Source organism: Bidens hawaiensis, unplaced genomic scaffold (genome assembly GCF_021521415.1).
Source record: "Bidens hawaiensis isolate Kalapana, Puna unplaced genomic scaffold, B.hawaiensis_p1.1 tig00027569_1, whole genome shotgun sequence".
NCBI classification, from domain to species: Eukaryota; Viridiplantae; Streptophyta; class Magnoliopsida; order Asterales; family Asteraceae; genus Bidens; species Bidens hawaiensis.
The window spans coordinates 84,235-106,453 of record NW_027494469.1 but is presented as its reverse complement, the minus strand read 5'-3'; the positions used below and the strand labels follow the sequence as shown (position 1 = coordinate 106,453).

General features: G+C 35.5%; 2 protein-coding genes across 2 annotated transcripts; one reads left to right on the top strand and one right to left on the bottom strand.

Moving 5' to 3' along the window:
* The first annotated feature begins 2,338 nt into the window (after nucleotides 1–2,338).
* Nucleotides 2,339–4,800, top strand: LOC143575663 (cyclin-D4-1-like). Its single transcript, XM_077059972.1, has 5 exons — nucleotides 2,339–2,485; nucleotides 2,580–2,666; nucleotides 3,667–3,967; nucleotides 4,222–4,331; nucleotides 4,541–4,800. The coding sequence occupies exons 1-5, from the start codon at nucleotides 2,339–2,341 to the stop codon at nucleotides 4,784–4,786; spliced, it is 891 nt and encodes a 296-aa protein (XP_076916087.1). The 3' UTR covers nucleotides 4,787–4,800.
* Nucleotides 4,801–14,749: 9,949 nt separating this feature from the next.
* Nucleotides 14,750–21,916, bottom strand: LOC143575660 (magnesium transporter MRS2-3-like). Its single transcript, XM_077059968.1, has 6 exons — nucleotides 21,488–21,916; nucleotides 16,509–16,748; nucleotides 16,284–16,412; nucleotides 15,995–16,161; nucleotides 15,140–15,365; nucleotides 14,750–15,067 (listed from the first exon to the last, which is right to left on the bottom strand). Exons 1-6 carry the CDS (start codon nucleotides 21,914–21,916, stop codon nucleotides 14,765–14,767), a joined length of 1,494 nt encoding a protein of 497 aa, XP_076916083.1. The 3' UTR covers nucleotides 14,750–14,764.
* Nucleotides 21,917–22,219: the final 303 nt, after the last annotated feature.

The window sequence follows — 22,219 nt, the reverse complement described above, 5'->3', positions numbered from 1 at the left end:
TAAATCTTATTATCTTGAGATTTAAAAACCGGCAATACAAACTAAACTATTTGACTGGAATATTGAATCCCACGCTCAGAATTAGTAGCCTACCCCTTCAGACTAATTAAGTACCAACGGACAATGATTCGACGAATTTTGGTCCAACGCCACCAAAGAGGCCTCGGGTCATTTCTCCATGAATTCAAAACTAACAGAAAATCTATCATTTAGGGGTTGTTTGACAATCTAGTGCTGAATCAATAAATGGTCGGATTAACTAAGTAGTAGCATCTGAATCACTCAACGTGTCTCATCAAGGAGTTCAATGAGTCACTAAATTATGTAACCAAACACACTATGCATCTTACTGATTCAAAGATAACCTTAATAAAATTATTAAATTTCATTAAGAGAATACCAAACATCTAAAAGCTTAATTGTATATATTTTGTTCATCAAATACCTATCAGATATAATATTTTTTGTTACTATTTCTACTTTTTACCATACAGAATGGTAAAAGAAGGCATTGATTGATGAGTATAATAGTCAAAACACTAATTTAATGGTGTATGTCTAGAATATTTATTTTTACTATTTTTACAGTTGACAAATCACTTTCATGTCCAGGAATCAGGATAGAACATTTTAAAGGTATATATATAATTTTTATCTGCTACATTTATAAACAACCACCCGGGGCTAAACTAGCCATCAACTAATGCGATTAAAGGTACAAATTTTGTTTTTAAGAAAAAAGCATACATTTTTCTCTCTCATTATTTCAACAACTTATAGCTACTCTATAGCATTTTTATTAGCAGCACCAGTTTATGAAATTACATAAATTTAACACAAAATTCACGGTTTTGTTTGGCCCAAATGGATTCGGGTTTACTTGGATCAAATCCATGAATACATTTAGCTGCTTGGGTCAAGGTATTGTGCTTACGGATTTATTGATTTATTTCTAAACTTTTTAAAGTTATATTTTATGTCATGGTCAAGTATTTTTTATATTTTAATATCAAAATTTTTAAGTAAATAAAGAAATTGATAATAGTTTATAATCTAAACAATCACTGTTTCATACACGTGTGAATTTTTTTAAGTTTAGTAAATATTAGGATATTATATGCAAAAAGACAACAATTTAACCTAAACATAAATTCTATGTTCATACACATATCAAATAAAAAAAATGAATTTTGTTAAGTTACCTCACCTCCACCTCATAATCTCATACAGTATCCTTCTACACAAACACCACATCCAAAAGTGGCCGCTCTGCTAACGAACAAACACAATAGCAGAGTTCATGGCTTGCTCATCGCTGTCTCGTGGATGCCCACGCAACTCACATTATGGTTTTAACAAATCAATTATTTTTATAGAAATTATAAAAACACGACAAACCAGCGTTAAAAATAAAAAAAATAAAAATAATTAATAGCTAGGTTGAGTTCAATCTCTTTCAACCACAGTGAACAATCCCTCTAGTTAAAAATAAAAAAATAGCTCATGGGTGAATATCATATATAATTTTTATTATAATATTCATAATATTCTTGCAATAAATAGAAAGAGTTGTAAAATGAATCTCAAATTCCCAATAATGTAAACAATCCAAAATACCAGTGTTGTAGTTGTGTAGTAGTCAATGCACGATTTCCCATGAATCAGCATTATCCCCTACATTGCACCCACTCCTACTACCATACTCCAAATACACTCACCATTGATTCATCTTCCATCGTAACATATTTTCACTCCAGTCGATTTCGTCGATATATCACTGATGTATCGGTGATATATTGGTTATCAGTCATTTGGTAAAATATCGGTTTAAAATATCAATCAGAATATCGGTACCGATAATATCGACGAAATTGGCCGATATATCACCGATATTCCCGATATCAGTGTTTTAAGCCTTAATTATCAATCTTTGGTGTTCAATGTTAGTGTTTTAACTTTTAAGTCTTAATCAGTTCCCATATGTTACGATTGTTAGTCTTTTGCAAGCTGTAAAAGGTTAATTTGTTAGTAGCAGAAGATTATACTGAATTATTAGTGTTAAATTGCTATATGTATCGGTTTTATATAATATTAAAATACCAATATCCTACCGCCGTGATAACCGATATCTCAAATATCGCTAATTGACCGAAATCCGATATTTTCTCGCGTTAAATGCTCTGTCAGCCGGTCGTCCTTAAATACACACAAACAAACAAACACCACACAGACACAAAAACATATAATTAAAAAACATGTCGTTTCCCGGCCCATAAGCCATGTGTTCCTCCACAACCGTACCACCACCACCACTACCACTCGCCACCGGCCACAAATGATGTCCGCCGTCGTCAGCCACCGTCAAGACTCCGTCATCGACTCACTCATTGCCGCCGAACCACGTCACTCTCCACTTTCCGACCACCTTCGCCGCCGGTCAGTCAACCTCATTCACCGTCAAGATTCCATCAACTGGATACTCAATGTAGGTTTTTGAGTCTATGTATTTATCCACATTCATATATTATTACTAATAATATAATATTATTAAACGCTAAAGTTGATTTAATTGATTTCAGGCTCACTCACATTACCGGTTTCAACCATTGACCGCCATACTTTCGGTCAACTATTTTGACCGGTTTTTATCCTCTGCCACTTTTGAGGTATTATTATTATTTTTTTAACAGTGCCTCTTTTGAGGTATATACATATATAAAAATAAATAAATATATAAATAAATACATAAAATAACCATTTAGACTTGTTTATTTTTAGCTATCTTATAACTTTGAAAAGGTGTTATGATACGAGAGGATAAGCTGATAAGTTATAATACTGTAATATATAACTTATCCTAAAAATAAGTTATAAGGATGTAAAAATACGGAATCCCAAACACCCCTTAGTAGAAGAACATTTAGACGATTGTTTTGACGGAAAAAAAAGGTAAACTTTAAAACTTACCGGTGAAAATGGTCGTTTGAACAATATCTGGAACGACCATTTTAACCATTGACGGGTCTTTAAAAATTATTGGTTAAAACACCGTTTCCAGACATCCATTCTGACCATAAACTTTCAAACTTTGAATTTTCTTTTGTTAAAACGGCCACCTGACCTCTTTCGGATGACATTTTGCAATGGTGTGAGATTAGATGTCTAACGGTGTGTCGGTCTATAATTGGCCTTGAAAATATATCATCATCATCATCATCATCGTACTCGGTATATCCCACCAATAGCAAAGCTATGGTAGGGTCTGAGTAAGATGTAGACAGCCTTACCTCTACCCCGTAGGAATAGAGAGGCTGCTTCCGGTGAGACTTGAGACCCCCGGCTCGATAGTAGTTTTGCATCAAGCCTTGGACATAAGGCACATAACACTCAACCATCGGGACACCGGCTGATTGGTGCATGTACCCTTGTCTTCCGGCTATCAACGCCACCACATGATGCCTGATTAACCTTTCGTCACTTTTTAACATTATTTTCACTAGATTAGTAAAATAACGTCAAAATTAGTGCAATTTCACTTTTGCCCACCCGAGAATTCACACATGTATATATTATACGCGCACATCGCAGGCAAGGCGTACTTGAAAATATATATACGTGCATGAAATTTATATATGTATTTGAATTTATATATATTTGTGAATACAGTTGAATAGTGGATGGGAATTCCAGTTATTATCAGTGGCGTGCTTATCTTTAGCTGCTAAAATGGAGGAGTCTGAGGTACCATTGCTTTTAGATCTCCAAGTTTTGGAGCCTCGATTCGTCTTTGAACCAAAAACCATCCAACGAATGGAGCTTTTGGTCATGGAGAAACTCGACTGGAGGCTTCGATCCATCACCCCATTCGATTTCATCGACTATTTCATTTTTAACCTCCCGCATTCGTCAACAAACGACAACCAGTTACATTCGATATGTTCGGATCTTATCATCAAAACCATTCGCGGTAAATCCATTTTTTTATTTCTTGTTTGTAAAAGCAATCAGATTTCAAGTCCAAACCTCGATTGCATTATTAGTTATTATGATTAACTTGATTACAAATAACCCCTGTTTATAATACAAATCCTTGTTAGACTCGAACTAGGAGAAAAAGTAACTAAAAAAACCCTAGGTCTGTAACTACGACAACTAAGTCCCTGTACTTACGCAAGATTACGCTATTGGTTTTTTTAACATATTTTTTATGAATGGGGGCAGTGGTTGACTTTCAAAGGTTCCGGCCGTCGGTGATAGCGGCGGCAGCAGTGATATCCGCTGTGGGCGAAGGTGTGGAGATACCAGTGAGTTACTACGCGAAAGTAAACAAAGTACGGGTTTTTGATGACTAAATGCTTACACTCTATAAATTTTTATAAATTTTGAACCAATAACCTTCAATTTCACACCATATAATAACCTTTTTTTCTTCTAAATAATACTAACCTTTTTTTTCGTCATAAAGTGTGAAAATAGAAGCATGAAAAGATGAGAAAATTGACGTGATTTAAGGATTATTATTATTGTTTGATTTGGACAGGAAATGGTGAGAAGCTGTCATCAACTAATGGAGGAGTATTTGGTGGACCCTTGCCCGTCGGCCGTTCATAAAGTCACAAAGCAGTGGCTCTCCAATAAGCCACCGCACACACCGTCAAGTCCAGACGGTGTTCTGGATGCAGCAACTTGCGTCAGCTGCGATACCTGTTCTTCGGTGCCGTTTTTCCGTTACTCGGACAATGAAGGAAAGGAAGTAAAGGCTATTGTACATGAAGAAGAGCCATAGATATTAGATAAGCAATTTCTCAATTTCTATTATTATTAATTTTAATATTTTATCTTGGATTAAATTAAAACAAAAGGGAAGAACCTTTTTTTTTTTTTAAATTTTAAGTTAAATTTTGCTGTGTTATGAAATTGAACGGTGAAACAAAATAATAGTGTTAAATGGATTCTAAATTCAACTAATTATTTTTTATTTATTTTATTTTAGCTTATAATTTTTATAAAGTATTGCTCTTTTACTAATATATAATTCTAATATCATTTAGAGATTACAAAATTAATTATTTGTGTACATGTATATTATTTGTGTTATAAAAATAAATAAAAGTGATTTTATGTAATAATAAATGAGGGAAGAATTAAATGGGGGTGGGGTTATGCAAGTGATGCCCGTGACCAAAACATTCATGTGAATATGCAGGCTTTTTTTGTTCTGCAACTCTGCTCATGTGGGGTTTCGCCACGTGTCCTGTCAAATGTACCATACTTGTCTTAACTAGTCTTTTTGGACATTTTTTGCTGTTTTCTATCAACCCATCTCAAATATTGAAAGTCTCTTTACAAAAGCGTGATGAATTGTATCGTGTTATAATGTGATATGATGGTTGGTAGCATCATGTTGTATGTGGCCTTATTTAGTCGTAGTGATATGCGATGGGTGGTAACGTCGTACTAAGTCGTGACGGGGCTTAAAAGTTAATCGTAGTTTATTATAGAACATGAAGAATGCATTCATCCTAATTGATTGTAAATAACTCTAATTGATCATCACTAACTTAGAATAAACTATTGTTGACCTAATCGATCCATCATTATTCTTCCTAATTAAGCGTCAATAACCCAAATTAACCACTACTAACCGAAATAAATTATTGTTGACAAAATTGACCATTGTTGACCTTAGTTGACTTTAACCTCAATAAATCTAATTAAATATCAATCACCTGGTCATCAATTTGCATATATGTTACAGGGATGTGGGTGTGAGATGTGTGTTGACACGTTGGACAATAGACACGGGAACATTGCCCACTGTCCACGAGCGTGGTGTGGGCGGGCGACTCATGGAGTAGGCAACAAGCGTTGGGCGCCTGAGAATGTGGGCACATATGTTTTTGTTGATAATCACTTAATGCCTTCTTCATCACATCAACATCGGCGCACCCTCTTTCTCTTAACAGTCCTAGAGTTATAATAACACGTATTAACACTATATTAAACTAAACCTAATAATATTTTTAATGAATAGAAAATTTATCACTTGACATTAAAATCCATTGAACGAATTTAGTATAGTCTTCATAGGCTCCCATTTTGAATAGAGTTGATGAACGGTTTGATCACTTCCATCCACGAGTGAGTTGTAATGGTTAACGACCTTGCTCCAAAAACCATTTCTTACTTCATTTTTTTTTCTGTTGATTTATGACTTTTTTTTTCTTTTTGTTTTCGGAGCAATGAACCCATGCTTTAGCTAAAGCTATTTCCCGCGCTCTTGTTCATTTTTGGCGCTCCCTCTGTCCTTGGAATATTTCTCTACTTGCATCATCACGGTCATCTTCATCCTAATTTTTGTTTTTTTCAACTGGCATTTTGACATTATCATCATTAAAATTAAATGGATCTTGCGTTTCCGGCACATAATGTAGATCATTGAGGTCTTAATAAAGAGGGAGTGGGCTTTTCACACTATCATGCGGGGAATGTCAAGGTGCGATCCTATATGTAAACGGCTCAAACACATTTTGAGCTTCCAATGGGTTTTCATATCGATCAGGTGTAACTAGAGTAGGGTCTGTGAAAAAATGCGACAGCTGAATATAAGAATTAGGTTGTGGTTGTGTATAAAAAGGATTCGATGTATACCCTTGATGACTCACATTCGAACCATCTCTCGTGTACGATCCGCCTCCTCTCATGCTAGAACAAAATCCTCTTGCGTTCGAACCACATCCTCTCATGTTCGAACTGCCTCTTCTAACACTGGAACCGGTTCCTTGGCCGGTCAAACCACCTCTTGGGTTTTTTATAGGATTTTTTGTTGCATAAATTTTTGAATTTTCAATAGAAAATGTTGGTTGCGTGTGTATTTGGGTTCGTGTGTAAAATGGTGAAAAGATTGGTTCCAAATAGGAATGAAGTTTTATTTTTTTAATTAAAATTAATACCACAAAGGGCATTGGCTACAAACTTCGAACGGTATATAATTTGCTTGCGCTATCCCCCAACTGAAAGCGCTAGCTATTGGAACTACCCGAACACGCCCCTTCCTCCCTATTACAAGGACAAACATAAAAATAATTATATATTTATATGTGTTACAAAATGACGACGAAGTGACGTACACATCAACTTTTTATGACGTCCATTTGTAAAATTAATATTGCGAATATAACGGAAATGCACATGATTTTAAGAAAAGACAGAAATAGGTACGAATGAAAGATAAAGCCAAAGAGCGATGTGGATATAACACAATAAAGATAGCCAATGGGAGAAGCCCACGTGTATATACTACATAGATATTGAACCATTGTGTCACATTAAAATGAAACACCACTAGGTGTGCATATTTTGTCCTGACCATATAGACATATATACCTAAAGGTATGGTCATTACAACCAATTAGTATTTTACCCTTCTGGTGAACGGGAATAATAACACGGTAATGTGGCGACTATATTAATTTAGGTTACCTCAATGCTATAATATCAATTTATGATCTACATCAAATTAAGCAGCCGCTAAAGTTACTTTTTGACCATAAAAAGTCAAAAAGAGTTTGTATTCTAGAACAATAGCTATACAGGGGGTTTAGCTAGGCCACAGGTAACCACCACAGGTTGATCAACGTTTTCGGGTCACATTGCTCGTGTAGATATAATAAACCATGTGCAGCCCCAATCGTGATTCTTTTACGTGCCAATCCAGTGGCGATTAACCTGAAATTTAGACATTATGAAAGGAATTAGATACCATATGTTTGAATCAAATCTAACCCATTTTGGCCCGGAACGAACGTGATCTTTTTTCAAAGTGGCCCGTTTTGATCCGAACCAAATTGTTTTTTTTAAGTGGCCCGTTTTGACCTAAAACAAATGACTTTTTTTAAATGGCCCGATTTGACCCGAACCAGATTAAGTTTTAAGTGGCCAAATTTGACCCGAACCAATTTGATTTTTTTATTTGGCCCGCTTTGACACGAACCAAATTGATTTTTCTTTAAGTGGCCGTTTTCATAAGAACTCATTTTACTCGAATCCGTTTGGAACACAACACCCAATTTGATCTGCCTGTTTTGACCCGAACTAACTTCTTTTTTTAAGTGGCCCGTCTTGACATGAGCAAAATTGATTTTTTAAAAGTGGCCCGTTTGACTTGAACTCATTTTTACGCGAACCCGTTTGACCAAACCAAGTCTGACCCGTCACCTGACCCGAACCACCCATTTTGCCATACTTAAGACTATGCTTAACAAATTTCCATTAAACCTAATGTCACAAAAATTGCCCAATCTAACACAATATGTGAAGTCGTATAATAAACAACTATATGCATATATTCAAAAACACAAATCATAGACATAAGACAATCTTTAAGTGGCCCATTTTGACCCTAACCAATTTGATTTCTTTAAGTGGCCCGTTTTGACATGAACCAATTTTATTCTTTTTAAAGTGGCACGTTTTCATACGAACTCATTTCACTCAAACCCGTTTTGACCTGGCATCCAATCTGACCTGCCTGCTTTGACCCGAACAAAAAAAAACTGAAGTGGCCTGTCTTGACATGATCTAAATTAATATTTTAAAAGTGGCCCATTTTGACTTGAACACGCTTGACTAAACCAAGTCTGACCGAACCGTTTTGACTCGAGTGCCCGACACCCAACCCGATCCACCCATTTTGCAAAGGACCACAATAATCTGAAACACCAAAATAATGTACCAACTCTTAACCACTTTGGCGTAGTACTCACAACACATCGTACATTTACTTTTTAAATTGTCAATTGGGACCCCCACATATGCCATAAAGTTTCCATTTTTATAAAGTCAACCTATGGCTTGTGTTGACTTTTGGATAAATATAATAAAACAGTAGACAATGTTACAAAGTACAAACCTCCAAGGCTTGAAGCCAGACTGCCATTAGCCAGGAAAAGGTAAACCAGGAGCCTTTCAACCAGGGTGGCATAGAGCCCGATCAACCGGAGCAAGATTCGTAAAAGAATTTTAAGTGAGGAATGTGTTCCTGGCCATAATTGTTCCATCCAACCACCTTCGCATATTCACGGATTTAAGCAAAAATTTTTTTCTAATTTTAACTATTGAACTTTTTTCTAAATGCCAGAAAGGCAAAAAACAGCATGCCACAAGCCCAATACATACCTGTAACAATACAATAGGAGTGTACCTAGCCCCGCTCTTGCATCTAAAATTTGTGGCAAGGTCTGATAAAAACCACATATTAGGAAATATAGAAGAAGCAGATTAAAAATAATAATTAAACTTCAGAAACATTTATTACATGTGCTTTAATCAGTTCATGTATCCCATTAACAAAATTTGGTTGGTCTCGGTATCCCATTGGCTAAGTTTATCACAACTTAGAATCCTGATTTGAAACTCTGAAAAAGACGAGTTTTATAATGTGGTTTATGCCATAGCAATGGTTGGGTTGTATAAGCCAAAATAATAAATAAATAAATAACTAAAGAATGTTTATATACATTTGTATTCTTGTGAATTTGTAATGAAAAGGTACTAATATACAAAATTATAAAATAAAAACTAAACCGGAAACGGGTTAAACAGGTTGTGTTCATGTCAACACGTATGCATTTGTTTCATTCGGGACACAATCTTCGGGTTTGTGCCAAATTTCGAGTTCACAACAGGTTCAACCCGGCAACCACAAACACGACCCGCTTAGCACCCACATGCTTATTCAATTACAGTTTCTTTACAAATTTATTGCAAAGGTCAAACTTGGAGTTTGATTATTTTTAATAGTTTTAAGTTTTAACACCCTTATCTTTGTATCGCAGGTCTTATAAACCTTTTTAGTTATCAAATTTTCTTTAAATTATATATATTCATACTTATTTTACAACTAAAAATAATTCAGACCGGACCTGATTACCTAACATGAGAAGTAATGGTCCACACGCCTCAAATAGTAAACAATGTGAAGTTATGACTTTTAACAAAGCTTATGAATATACCGTGAGAGCATTTTGGATTATTTGAACACCATTCTTCTGGTCCAAATTGACATTATGAAGATTTCCAAGCTCCTTGGAAGCCTATACTCTCCACCTGCACATAGATAACTTAAAAAATTAGAAAACAAAAGGATACCTATATCATGGTATGCAATTATGACCAATTTATTTAAGCTAAATATTTTAAGTTTAGCTGGTAGCATATAAAACTCCTAACTCAGCTGCAGCTTTTGTAGCATTTAAACTTTAAAGCATCAGTATTACTAATACTTATTTTGGCTGGCAGCATTTAAAACTCCTTCTCACCAACATTGACTTCACTGGCTCCTCCAATATGATTAATAAATGTTAGTATTACTTATTTTCATTTTTATAATAAAACAAATGTTGCTCATATCAAGATAATATATGAACATCTGCAACTTCTTGGTATCATAATCAGAATTGCTTGATTGATGATCTCAACTGTAACAATATAAAAAAAAAATACATGTAAGTCACATGTTTATTCGTCTATTAATAAATAATAACTAAGTGATGGAGTACAAACCTGCTCACATATTTCTTCAATAGCTTTCTTATCACTAGCCCCATCAATAATAACCATATCATCTTTTGATATTGTATCCTAAATTTATATGTGTATTCAAAATATTAGCATAATTTCTAATATTATATATATATATATATAACCTTATCAATAATAACAGTATCAAACCTTCTGTTATTTACTCGTTCACTTGCTGTTCAAAAACCTGCAGCTTGACTTTATGCGGTCAAACTGCACAAATTCTTGACCTTTTGTTTTTGGTCACAACATTGATATCTGTTCATTATTTTTTTTTTCAAATAATTTGATATATAGTATTGTTAAGTGAGTAAAAAATGCAAATTTTTCATTCACTTGAACTTTACTCATTACCAATGTGACCGATATGACCCATTATCCATTTCTACCCGTTTGATCTGCATCTAGGTCCAAATCATGCAAATTTGCCCACTTTAATACTTGTGTCCAGGTAGCAAATTTAATTAACCACAGTTAGAAGAATATTGGATGATTTCACATCTCTGTGGGTGATCTGTTTTTCTGTAGAAAAAAATTAAAGTAAAATAAGAAAACAATTAATCGGGCTATGCAGCATGAAATCAAGCGCGAACCAAACTTAGTAATCAAATGATATAATTGCTTTAAAGAAAAGGGCATACAAAGTAGCATAACTTATAAGGACTTGATATGTAGTCCTTGCAAACCTTCTTGATAGACCTCAAAATCCTTAGGACTCCATCTGCATATCAAGTTAATCTTAAATGTAGCCACCTTCGTCCCCATTAAACGCACATAACATCAAAATTAAAACCAAGTTTAAATACAAAAACCCAATATAATAATAATCTAAAAGACACATGGTACTAACCAACATGCGAGACACATGGTACTATATATATAATTTGTTAAAACACGTATGAAAATTAAGGTGTCAATGATCTATAAATACATTATGTGCAGTCATTTTCTTCATCATTTCTAGAGACGTTTATCTAAATTCTGTGTTGATTTAATAGTATAAGAATTTTATTTCATAACCATGCTCAAATGAAACATGAAGAAACTATCAATTTCAGTCCAACAAAAAGAATAAGAGAAGACAAAGGTCAGCTTTACCTCTGGTAGGAAGTTTTACACCCATATTTGCAAACCAAAAGACCACCAGCATCTTCTTCAACACTTCGATAATCTCCATGGCGTAGTACCGCCACCACAACAATAAAATACCCATTTTCAATCGGAGAAGAAGACGTGGGGAATAATCCAAGGAAACAAGAACCGTCCTCAACCTCCCCTTCTAGAATAAATAGAATGAACACGTGATAAAACAAGTAACCGCTAAAGCTTATCTAAGGGTTGATATCAATCTTGATTCTTATCGGACGCTCAGATTTAAATTTCACTATTGGCTTATCGAAGGGCTGAGAATCAATCTTGGATTTTGATTCAGCTGTCAGTTTCAAATTCCACTCTATGATAACTATATATATATATATATATAATATATATCTTGTGGAATTCTTTTTGAGTGAGATGAATAGGACATCATTTGTGTGTTATAATTTTGTTCATGTGCTACAAAGATCACATTTTCAATATCTTGTTCACCCAAATTAAGGTACTTTATTTTCAACATATATAGTTAAAACCCTATTGAAACATTAGTTGGCAAATTAACAATATAATTAAAACCAAACTAAACTAGAACCACATATTACGATTTTGATGGGCAGTAGTGTAACAAGAACCATTGAAACACGTGCACGTCCTCATAGCTTCTCACGTTTCTGGGACTGGTATATATAACATGTCTAAATAAAAAGTAAATAATTCACTCTTATGTTTTTTCACATTTACATCTTGTGCCTTTGAATTGTATTAAGGCTAATTTAACTATTTTCAAGTTCACATTCACACTTAATAATGAGCTATAGCTATACTACTAATACTTTTCGTTACCTATAATCAACTACGACTAAATCTTTTTAAAGAAATAAAACAAACTCCACAAGAACATAAATAGAGATAATGACTGATAACGCATAAGAAAACGAGCATATATTTGGAGAATGCATTTTGGTTGTTCGAATTTGGAAAGCGGTGGCTCATTGGCTTGAGGTGATCTTTTCTTCGTCTTTGACTCCTTCAGATTTAACCTTTTGATTGATACCATTACTATTAGTAAATAAAGAAGGTTGATCTTGAATGCTATTATCATGACTACTTGGTGGGTGATTTGGAAGCATAGAAACGGCATGATTTTTGCTGCAAGCCTAAAGAAAAGTGATTCTACCTTTGATGATATTGTTAAATATTCTTTTCTATGGTATTCTAAAGCTAGAATAGGTTTCGTTGATTGGTTAAAAACCCCTTTTTGGTGATGCAATTTTGGTTTTGTTTCCCCTTTATGCTTGCTAATGTGGCTTTTATAAAGTTAGCTGTTTCAAAAAAGAAAAGAATGCATAAGAAAATGAAACTAATGATTTTATTAGAGTTTAGACAAACCTCAATATTCACTAGAGTAGTGGAGAAACAATTGGTGATTTATGAAAATGGGAATCAAGGGACATTCGACGGTGGATAAATGGACCAGACTACATGAAAAAATGATTTTATTAGAGTTTTGACCAAATTAAAATGATTTTAGGCCACAATGCAACATAATAAAATGGACCAGACTACATTAAAAATAGACCCAAAGCCCTAACATATTGATCATAATAACCTTGGCATTTAGAAGCTACAAATAATCTACACATACTAAGAAAGCAAGAACTATAAATAAGTTCTATTAGTTTAAAGAATTAGTAGTGATAGACTTGTAAATTGTTTATACCCTAAATCCCATGTATGTTCGTATTTTTATAATTTTTACCAACAGTAAATTACCTATACATGTACTTTTGAAAAAGACGCCCTGCTTGTGGTGTGCCTATATAATGTATATATGTATGAACCCTTGGGTGAGCAAAAGTGAAATTGCACTAATTTTGACGTTATTTTACTAATCTCGTGAAAATAACGTTAAAAGTGGCGGAAGGTTAATCAGGCATCATGTGGTGGTGTTAATAGCCGAAAGACAAGATACACGCACCAATCGGCCGGTGTCCCCCGTGGTTGAGTGTTATCTGCTTTATGTCCAAGGCTTGATGCAAAACTACTAGGGGTGCAAACGAGCCGAGTTGCTCGTGAGATACTCGAGATCGGCTCGTTAAAAAGCTTGATCGAGCCGAGCTTAATCGAGCCCGAGCCCAAGCTCGAGCCTTAAAAATAAGCTCGTTTAATAAACGAGCCCGAGCCCGAGCTTCACTTATCGAGCTCGAGCCGGCCTGCGAGCCTAAACGAGCCTGTCATATATATAATTCTTTTTAAATATATATATAATAATTATTAATTAATATATATAAAGTTATTAAAAAATAAATAAAAATAACTAAATAATATATATTATTTTATACATATAATTATAATAGAAAAAATATATAAAATAATTATAATTATATAAAAAATAATTGATAAATAGTAAACGAGCCGAGCCCAAGCCGAGCTCGAGCTTCAAAATCTGCTCACGAGTCGAGCTCGAGTTTTGTAAATAGAGCTCGAAACGAGCAGAGCTCGAGCTCTGTATAAGTTAAACGAGCCGAGCTCGAGCCTAGTCGAGCTCGGACTCGGCTCGGCTCGTTTGCACCCCTAAAAACTACTATCGAGCCGGGGGTCTCACCGAAATCAGCCTCTCTATTCCTACAGGGTAGAGGTAAGGTTGTTTATATCTCACCTTCCTCAAACCCTACCATAGCTTTGCTATTGATGGGATTTATTGAGTATGACGATGATGGTGTACTTCTGAAAATGAACTACTTTCAAAAACCACAAATATAGAAGGAAAAAAAAATAGCCAAGTCACAAAAATCAGCCAACTATTACAACTTAGAATTATCAAATCAGCATTTTCTATACAAATATAAATGAACACACTTGATAGAATACCAATGATAAATATGCCCCAAAATTTCTCCAAATATTTTCTTGATACACATAATTAAGAAATAAAAGCAATTAACTTTCATTTCAATAATAACTTTATTATTAAAAATATATAAAGCATATCTGGTGTGTTTTAAGGAGCAAAACAAGTTTTCATTCTATTAACATCGAAAGATGCCAGCTTCAAAACATGCGTGTATAGCCATATTCACGTCCGTTACTCCAGAAGTCGTTTGCTTTTGCACCAAACAATCGCAATAATATATAAGAAAATACTGCCAGTAGTACCGCCACCGACCGTCCACAAAAACTTACGCATACCAACTTCTTTCAGTTCTTTGGTCTCATCATTAAACAGCTCAATAGTAATGTTCATACCAAACACTCCAGCAACCACCACGAAAGCACTCACCACTAGCGTCGCAGTAGTCAACATTACACCCATTTGCAGCAGATGGTTCTGTTTGTCATCCAACATTATGTTGATGTAATCTTCTGTGTCGTCCACATACTCCCTTAGCTGCAGACGTACACGCAGTTTAGTTCACGAATAATAAAATAAAATACTAATATTTAAACAGTGCGCACGTACTGTGGATAGTTTGTTCAGAGTACCATCAATCTGAACAAAGTAAGCCTCCAAGAGCATTTCAAGTTCTTCAACATCGAGGTGCTTGCTATTACCACTCCGTGTGGTGCTCGTGCGGGTCCCACGGCTCTCTCTCCCGAGCGTGTTAGCTCGGAAAAGCCGTTCAGATTGACTATCTATATCACGTTCGTTTAAGTTTGTATTCACATTCCCATCCACTAAACCCTCACTGTGAAGTTTAGTATATTAAATACGATAATAATTTGCTAGAGATTTAATGATGGAAAAATCACGAAGATAGACATGTTGACGTAATGACACACGCACTTGTTACAAAATAAACATTGGCTTTAACCTTTTAAAATATAAACATATCAAAAGCAATCAACGATAACACGCCGCATGAACAGAGACGGAAAGACTGGGAGTTATCCAACACAAAAGTCTTTGAAAAGCACAATAGGGTACACAAAATAAATCAATAATAATAACAACACACGTGCAAAGCACCAACTAATTTTAGCCAGCTCTGAAAAGCGTCGGCTAAGATTTAGCTGGCGCTTTCCTGAGGCGGCTAAGATCAGTGTGTGCTTTACACGTTTATCGATTTGACTGGTTTGTTTTGTGGACCCATTGTACTGTTCAAAGATTATTGTGCCAACTAAATTTCAGTCTTCTTAGCCGGATCCGCTAATGTGGCATTATTATGGGTTGCTTTGCCTATGTTTATTTTTTAAAGGGTTAAAAGCCAATGTCTATTTTAGTAAAAATAGGTGCTAACGACTCAATATGTCTATTTTCTTGATTTTCCCTTATACCGCACAAGAAAATAATTTAAGTATTGTACAGAGCCTGAACCTGTCATCAATTTCTGTTTGAAGAACCTCTTCGTTCATGTCATCTTCCTCGTTGACAAACGAGGATGAAGATGAAGAATTGTCAAGCTGTTGCTCCAGCTTGTCAGTTAGATACATTTCAGCCATATCTCCGTCATCATCTAGCAATTGCTCTAATTCGTCCCTAACCTGAATCAACATGAATCCATCATTAACACTTTGTTCAAATAATAATAATAATAAAAAATAAAAAAGTAGAAAAAAAACTTGTTCTTTCAGTAATCAGAATGAATCTGAGCATCGCAATAAACCTTTTGAACACGTCCTGTAATAGCAACCAACCGACTTTTAATTTGACGGACACGTTCCAAATTGAGAGTACTGATCTTTGACGTCAATTTATCAAGAGCCGGATGTGCTTCTTGCTCCAAAGTCCTCGCCTAGTTTAAAAATTGAAACATTAACAAACAAATATAGAAATTATTTATGATGAACACAAAACTACCAATAAGCCGATTTAATAAAACTTCTCTCACCTCATTATCCAAAGAACTGCAGGCAGCCTCTAAGCACGCCTCGAGTGCAATGAACTCAAATGGAAGAAGCTTCGGCCCATCCCGCTTATCAAAGGACTGTTTTCCATCCGCTTTAACCTCCTTACCACTCTCGGGGGTGCTGACACTGGCAGCTGGTCTAGGCGGGCTAACTTCCCTTGACCTTGGCTCACCCAAGTCATACAAATGGGTCCAGTCATTATCCCCACCCACGGTTTCCTTCTAATAAGTTACAAGAACATCAATATTAGCAAATAATCGGCCAAGTAAGGTATTGTGTATTGCTAATCATTACATACGAGTACAATAAAGATAGACCTAATCAAATCATATCGCCTAATTACGGTAAACTATAAACTCTAATTTATATATCAACTAGATCTTCACCCGGTGCGTTGCGCCGGGGCAATTGGTATAACCTCAACGTTTAAATCTGGGTGTTGGTAGAACCCAAGCGTTGGTAGAACCCGAGTGTTACATCGGTGAGTTGACGCGAATTCAGTTAGTATCGTTTACGTTCGTTACGGTATAGACGCCATTAACATATACAAAGTATATTCGTCAAATTAACATATAAAAAAATAAATTCTTTAAAACGACGTTTGTTTGGTCGGTAAGCTTGGGCGGTGGTAAAACCCAATCGTTATCGGTGCTGGGAATTAAGGCGGTGACTTAACATAAATCCGGTCGGTTCCAGCTAGGCTACGTTTGTTACGGTACCGGAGCTAAAAAAGAGAAAAAAAAATATGAAAATTGAGTGGACCAATGGAGTGCTGTCGGTCGGTAAACTCGAGCGTTGGTAAAACCGAGTGTTGTTGGTTCCGGGCGTTGAGGCGTTGAGCCTATGCGAATTCGGTCGGTTTCTGTCACGTTTGTTATGATATTGGAATTAAAACAAACAAAAGGAAAAACAGAATTGTCATTTGGTCAGCTTCCGTTATGTTCGTTACGATATCAAAACGAAAAAAAACAAAAAACAAATGTTATGGACAAGTATGGTGCCGCCAAGTGGCCCAATGGCGGCTTAGCGGCATCAAACTTGTGTTTTATATATATTAGATGATACTGTATCATAATACATTTGAGGGCGATATTGTCTTTTTACATTAAGTTTTAAGAGTTCAAGGGGGCAAAATTGTCTTTTTATGAATTTAACAACCTTAATTATCTTTTACCCACACAAGTCAATTATTGTGTAATCTAATATAATCTAATATAATCTAACTACTATATTAAAGCAATACATAGTTTCCACCTGGCATTTAACTAAGCTATCCACATAGGATTCCACCTCAACAATTTCCAAAATAATAATTTACACATAATAAGCTATTTAATTTTAATACTATTACCATTTATATAATTACTAACAAAGTTACAAATATAACTTTAAATGCTGTATTAAATGAGGTTTTCATATATTTAGGAATTATGAAATTTTACTTATTATTATTTATATCTTATAAATCCATAAGGTACGCTATTATGTCTATTATTAAATTTAATTTTTTGTTGCATTTTTTTAACCACCCGTGTATTACAAGGGCTACATCCTAGTTAAACATAAAAGAAGGTAACTGAGTAACTATAAATACCATACATTAGTTAAGACTACAACCTTAAGGGTGTGTTTGGTTGGAGGTAATGGAATGAAGGGAGAATGGAATGGGAGAAGGAATGGAATGGACAAGAGAATGAAATGGATCATTACCATTCATTTGTCTTGTTTGGTTAACCTATAGAATGAAATGAATTATTACTTTATTTTGTTTGGTATCCAAGATAAATTGTAGGAATGAAATAGAAATAATATAAACACTCTTATCTCAAAATATTTTTTTACCAAAAAAAAATGCATTGACGACGGTGGTAGTAGCTCCAGCGACGAAAAATGGTGGTGGTGGTGGTCAGGCGGTAGCGGCGGTGGTTGTGGTGGTGGTGGTGGTGGTGGGGGGGGGGGGTGGCGGTGGTCAAGTAGTGGTAGCATTAGTAGATATGACAATGGTAGGGTGGCGGTGACGATGGTGGTGGTGGTCAAGCATCGACAGTGGTGGTGGCGGTGATGGTCATGCAGCAGTGGTGACAATGGTTGCGGTAGTTACGGCGATGATGGTGGCAACAGTGGTGGCGCTGGTAGCGCTGGTGGTAAGATGGTGGTGGCGGCGATGGTGACGATGGTGGTGGCGGTGGCGGCCAGGTGGTGGTGGTGGCGATGGTAGTGGTGGTGGGTGTTGTTAGGTGGTGGTGTTGTTGATAAAGTAGGGTGGAGGGGGAATGGAATGAAAAAAAAGAAGGGGGGGGGGGTGGGAAGGAATGGTTTTGATGGAATGAGATTCCATGTGTAATGGATGATTCCATTCCATTGAGCAACCAAACATCACTTTTTTCATTCCCACGCAATGAGTTATTTCATTCCTCCTGTCATTCCTGCATACCAAACGCTACCTAAGTTTGTAGTTATTAAATTAATAACGAAATTCCATCAGAATTTTAATATGTAAACAATCAATTTGCTGTTTAACTAATTTTGCAAAATCATTTTTATTTTATAAACTTTTACTATACTTTCAAATCGACGTGATATTTTACAAGTGTCTGAGTTAATGCGTTGTGTTCCCCGCAGCATCCGACACCCCTCTAGTTCTATTAAATAAAGCGTTGAATCGCATGTTTTAACATTCACAAAGATTTAAGTTCAAAATAAGGCATCATTTAGTCAACAAATTATTCAATTCTGCAATTCTTAATTCCTATGATTTCAAAATTCCAGGGGTGAACAATAACTGAACTATCAACCCATAGTTATTAAAAGCGACCGCCTGATGCGCCTAGGCGCTATTTTTAGGCGAGGTGCTGTTTTAGCGCTTCTAAATAGGGAAGGCGTAATTCTATGAGCAATTTCCGTTTTTTTGATTAAAATTTTCTTTTTATGATTTCTTTTGATTTTTCATTAACAAAGCTACCTAAAATAAAGTCAAATTTATTTAACTTAATCCAATCTTCCTATATGATCATTGACAATTCGGATGATGTTTCTTTTAGTTTAATTTGCTTTGCTTTGCTAAATTCCCATTACATGATTTAAACTTTATAACTAAAAGTTAAAGGTGGACTGTTTAATCTAGAATATTATTTTTTGTTCTAGAAATTGCAGAGCATAATTAGTAGTCCAATTTAATCTTAAATCTGTAGAGCTGACTTCAATTAGTTGGTGACTGCAAATTTTTGTTGGATGTTGATGCCATTAAACTTTAGCTTTTGGTATTGGATAATTTTAAAAATTTTGAACTCTTGATATTGGATAACTTTTGGCACTGAAACAATGTGATTCAAGTTTTGGAGTACATAAATATATTTTGCATTTATTTTACATTCATCATCATACCCAGCATATCCCACAAATAACTACTAGCGTTATCTGTAGGGTCTGGGGAGGGTGGGATGTAGACAGACCTTACCTCTATCCCTAAGAATAGAGAGGCTGCTTCCGGTGAGACCCCCAACTCAAAAATTGGTAGATAAAAAAATAAAAAATAAAAAATAAAATAAAAAAATAATAATAAAATAATAAAAAAATTTACAATAATAAAATAAAAAATAAAAGGAAATAGTAGTATATAAATACTATCTTAGGACCAATAAACTAGTGTTAACAGTTAAGCAACATCTATAATAGATAGACTAAATAATAATAATAATAGCCATAAGTATAGCAATGAAAATACTAATAATGAAAATAATATAATGCAAAGTTATAACAAGAAATAACCCCTCCTTCTACGGGTCCTTAACCTTAATTCTACGTCTCCAGGAAGTCCTATCGTGAACCATGTACTCAGAGAGGTGCAAATCTAGCAAATCATACCTAATTCTCTCGTCCCAGGTCAATTTGGGTCTACCTCTACCCCTTCTCCCCTCTACAAAGATAGTTTCCACTGATCTAACGGGAGCCGTTTGTTGTCTTCTATTTACATGTCCAAACCATCTCAATCTGCCTCTCTCTTATTTTATCTGATATACTAGCTACCCCTAGTCTATCCCGAAACGCCTCGGGCCCTCGCTTTTTTTGCGCCTTGCGCCTAGCGCATTTGATAACTAAACTGTTAACCGAAACCGAACCAAATTAACTGAAATTAATCGAACCGAACCATTCATATTTTCTAGCTTTTATACCTCCATTTCATATGCTTATAGCTTCATTTCATATATTTATTCATCCATTTAATGTATTTATATCTTTATTTCATGTATTTATGCATTCATTCCATGTATTTCTAAGCAAAAATTTAGCCCAAGTTTCATTTTGGTTACTAACTGAACCGAACCGAACCGTGCACGCCCCTACAAAATTCTAAGTTAAATTGCTTGCAAACAACAATAACAATAGGGGTGCACACGAGCCGAGCTGCTCGCAAACTACTCAAGATCCGCTCGTTAAAAAGCTCGATCGAGCCGAGCTTAATTGAGCCTGAGCTGGAGCTCAAGCCTAAAACTAAGCTCGTTTAGTAAACGGGCCCGAGCCCGAGCTTCACTTAACGAGCTCGAGCCGGCTCGCAAGCCTAAACGAGCCTGTCATTTTTATAATTTTTTAAAATATATATTTAATATTTATTAAGTAATATAAATAATGTTATGAAAAAAAATAAAATAACGAAATAATTTATATTATTTTATACATAAAATATTATAATAGAAAAAATATATAAAAATAATTATAATTATATAAAAAAATAATTGATAAATAGTAAACGAGCCGAGCTCGAGCTTGAAAATTTACTTACGAGCCGAGCTGAAGCTTCGAAAATAGAGCTCGAAACGAGCCGAGCTAGCTCAGTGTATGTTAAACGAGCCGAGCTCGAGCCTAGTCGAGCTCGGGCTCGGCTCGTTTGCATCCCTAATATTTACAACAACAACAACAACATAATAATAATAATAATAATAATAATAATAATAATAATAACCTGAGAAGAAGCTTGATGATGACGCAAAATCCTTCGTTGAAGCTCATCAACAAACGGAGCAACAGACGGATCTTTCGAATTCAGCAGCAACACCTCTTGACCCGTAATTATGGCCTTAATATGTTCAAGATTAATAACAATAGCCCGTTCTCTACCCAGAACGGTAGACGGGTACGACAGAATCGGGTCAAGGATCCGGAGATCGCGGGCGGGTAGACCCGTACGGCGCATGATGGCGTGTTTTCCGGCCTCGATGATCTGAGCGTGGCTGGTGGAGTCCAGGAGGAGCCATGGGCGGACTCCGGTGGCCTTTTTACGGAGGCCGGGTCCGGTGATTTGGGCGACGGCGGTTGGGATGGTGTCGAAGAGGGTGTCGGATTCCGGCGTGGCGGCGAAGGCCAAGGTTGCCGGAGGTGGAGTGACTCTCATGACTGGGTTGTACTAGGGGTGTGACCGGATCATCATGATTGATTATTATTGATTGGGGGGATAATAATAATAATAATAATAATAATAGATAAGGTTAAAAAATAATAACAATGTTGCTTTACACGTGTAACAGAGGAGGAATGCTATGTGTAACCCGAGTTTGATTTCTGTCATATCATTTAGTTTCTATGATACTGGATAATGATAAAAGACTAAGTGAGTATTTGACTTTCATTTCTTTGGTTGAGTGTTCACGAGTATGGGCCATATATGAGGGTTTTCCTCAAATCGAAAGATGAGTGT

What these genes read in the sequence shown, in the direction of transcription:
- LOC143575663 (XM_077059972.1), top strand. Translation starts at nt 2,339, where the DNA reads ATGTCCGCCGTCGTCAGCCACCGTCAAGACTCCGTCATCGACTCACTC. An exon ending in TATCCTCTGCCACTTTTGAG is followed by an intron (nt 2,667 to 3,666) that starts GTATTATTATTA and finishes TTGTGAATACAG; the next exon opens with TTGAATAGTGGATGGGAATT. An exon ending in ACTACGCGAAAGTAAACAAA is followed by an intron (nt 4,332 to 4,540) that starts GTACGGGTTTTT and finishes TGATTTGGACAG; the next exon opens with GAAATGGTGAGAAGCTGTCA.
- LOC143575660 (XM_077059968.1), bottom strand. Translation starts at nt 21,916, where the DNA reads ATGAGAGTCACTCCACCTCCGGCAACCTTGGCCTTCGCCGCCACGCCG. An exon ending in GCAGTTCTTTGGATAATGAG is followed by an intron (nt 16,413 to 16,508) that starts GTGAGAGAAGTT and finishes TTTTTAAACTAG; the next exon opens with GCGAGGACTTTGGAGCAAGA. An exon ending in CAAACAGAAATTGATGACAG is followed by an intron (nt 15,366 to 15,994) that starts GTTCAGGCTCTG and finishes TAAACTTCACAG; the next exon opens with TGAGGGTTTAGTGGATGGGA.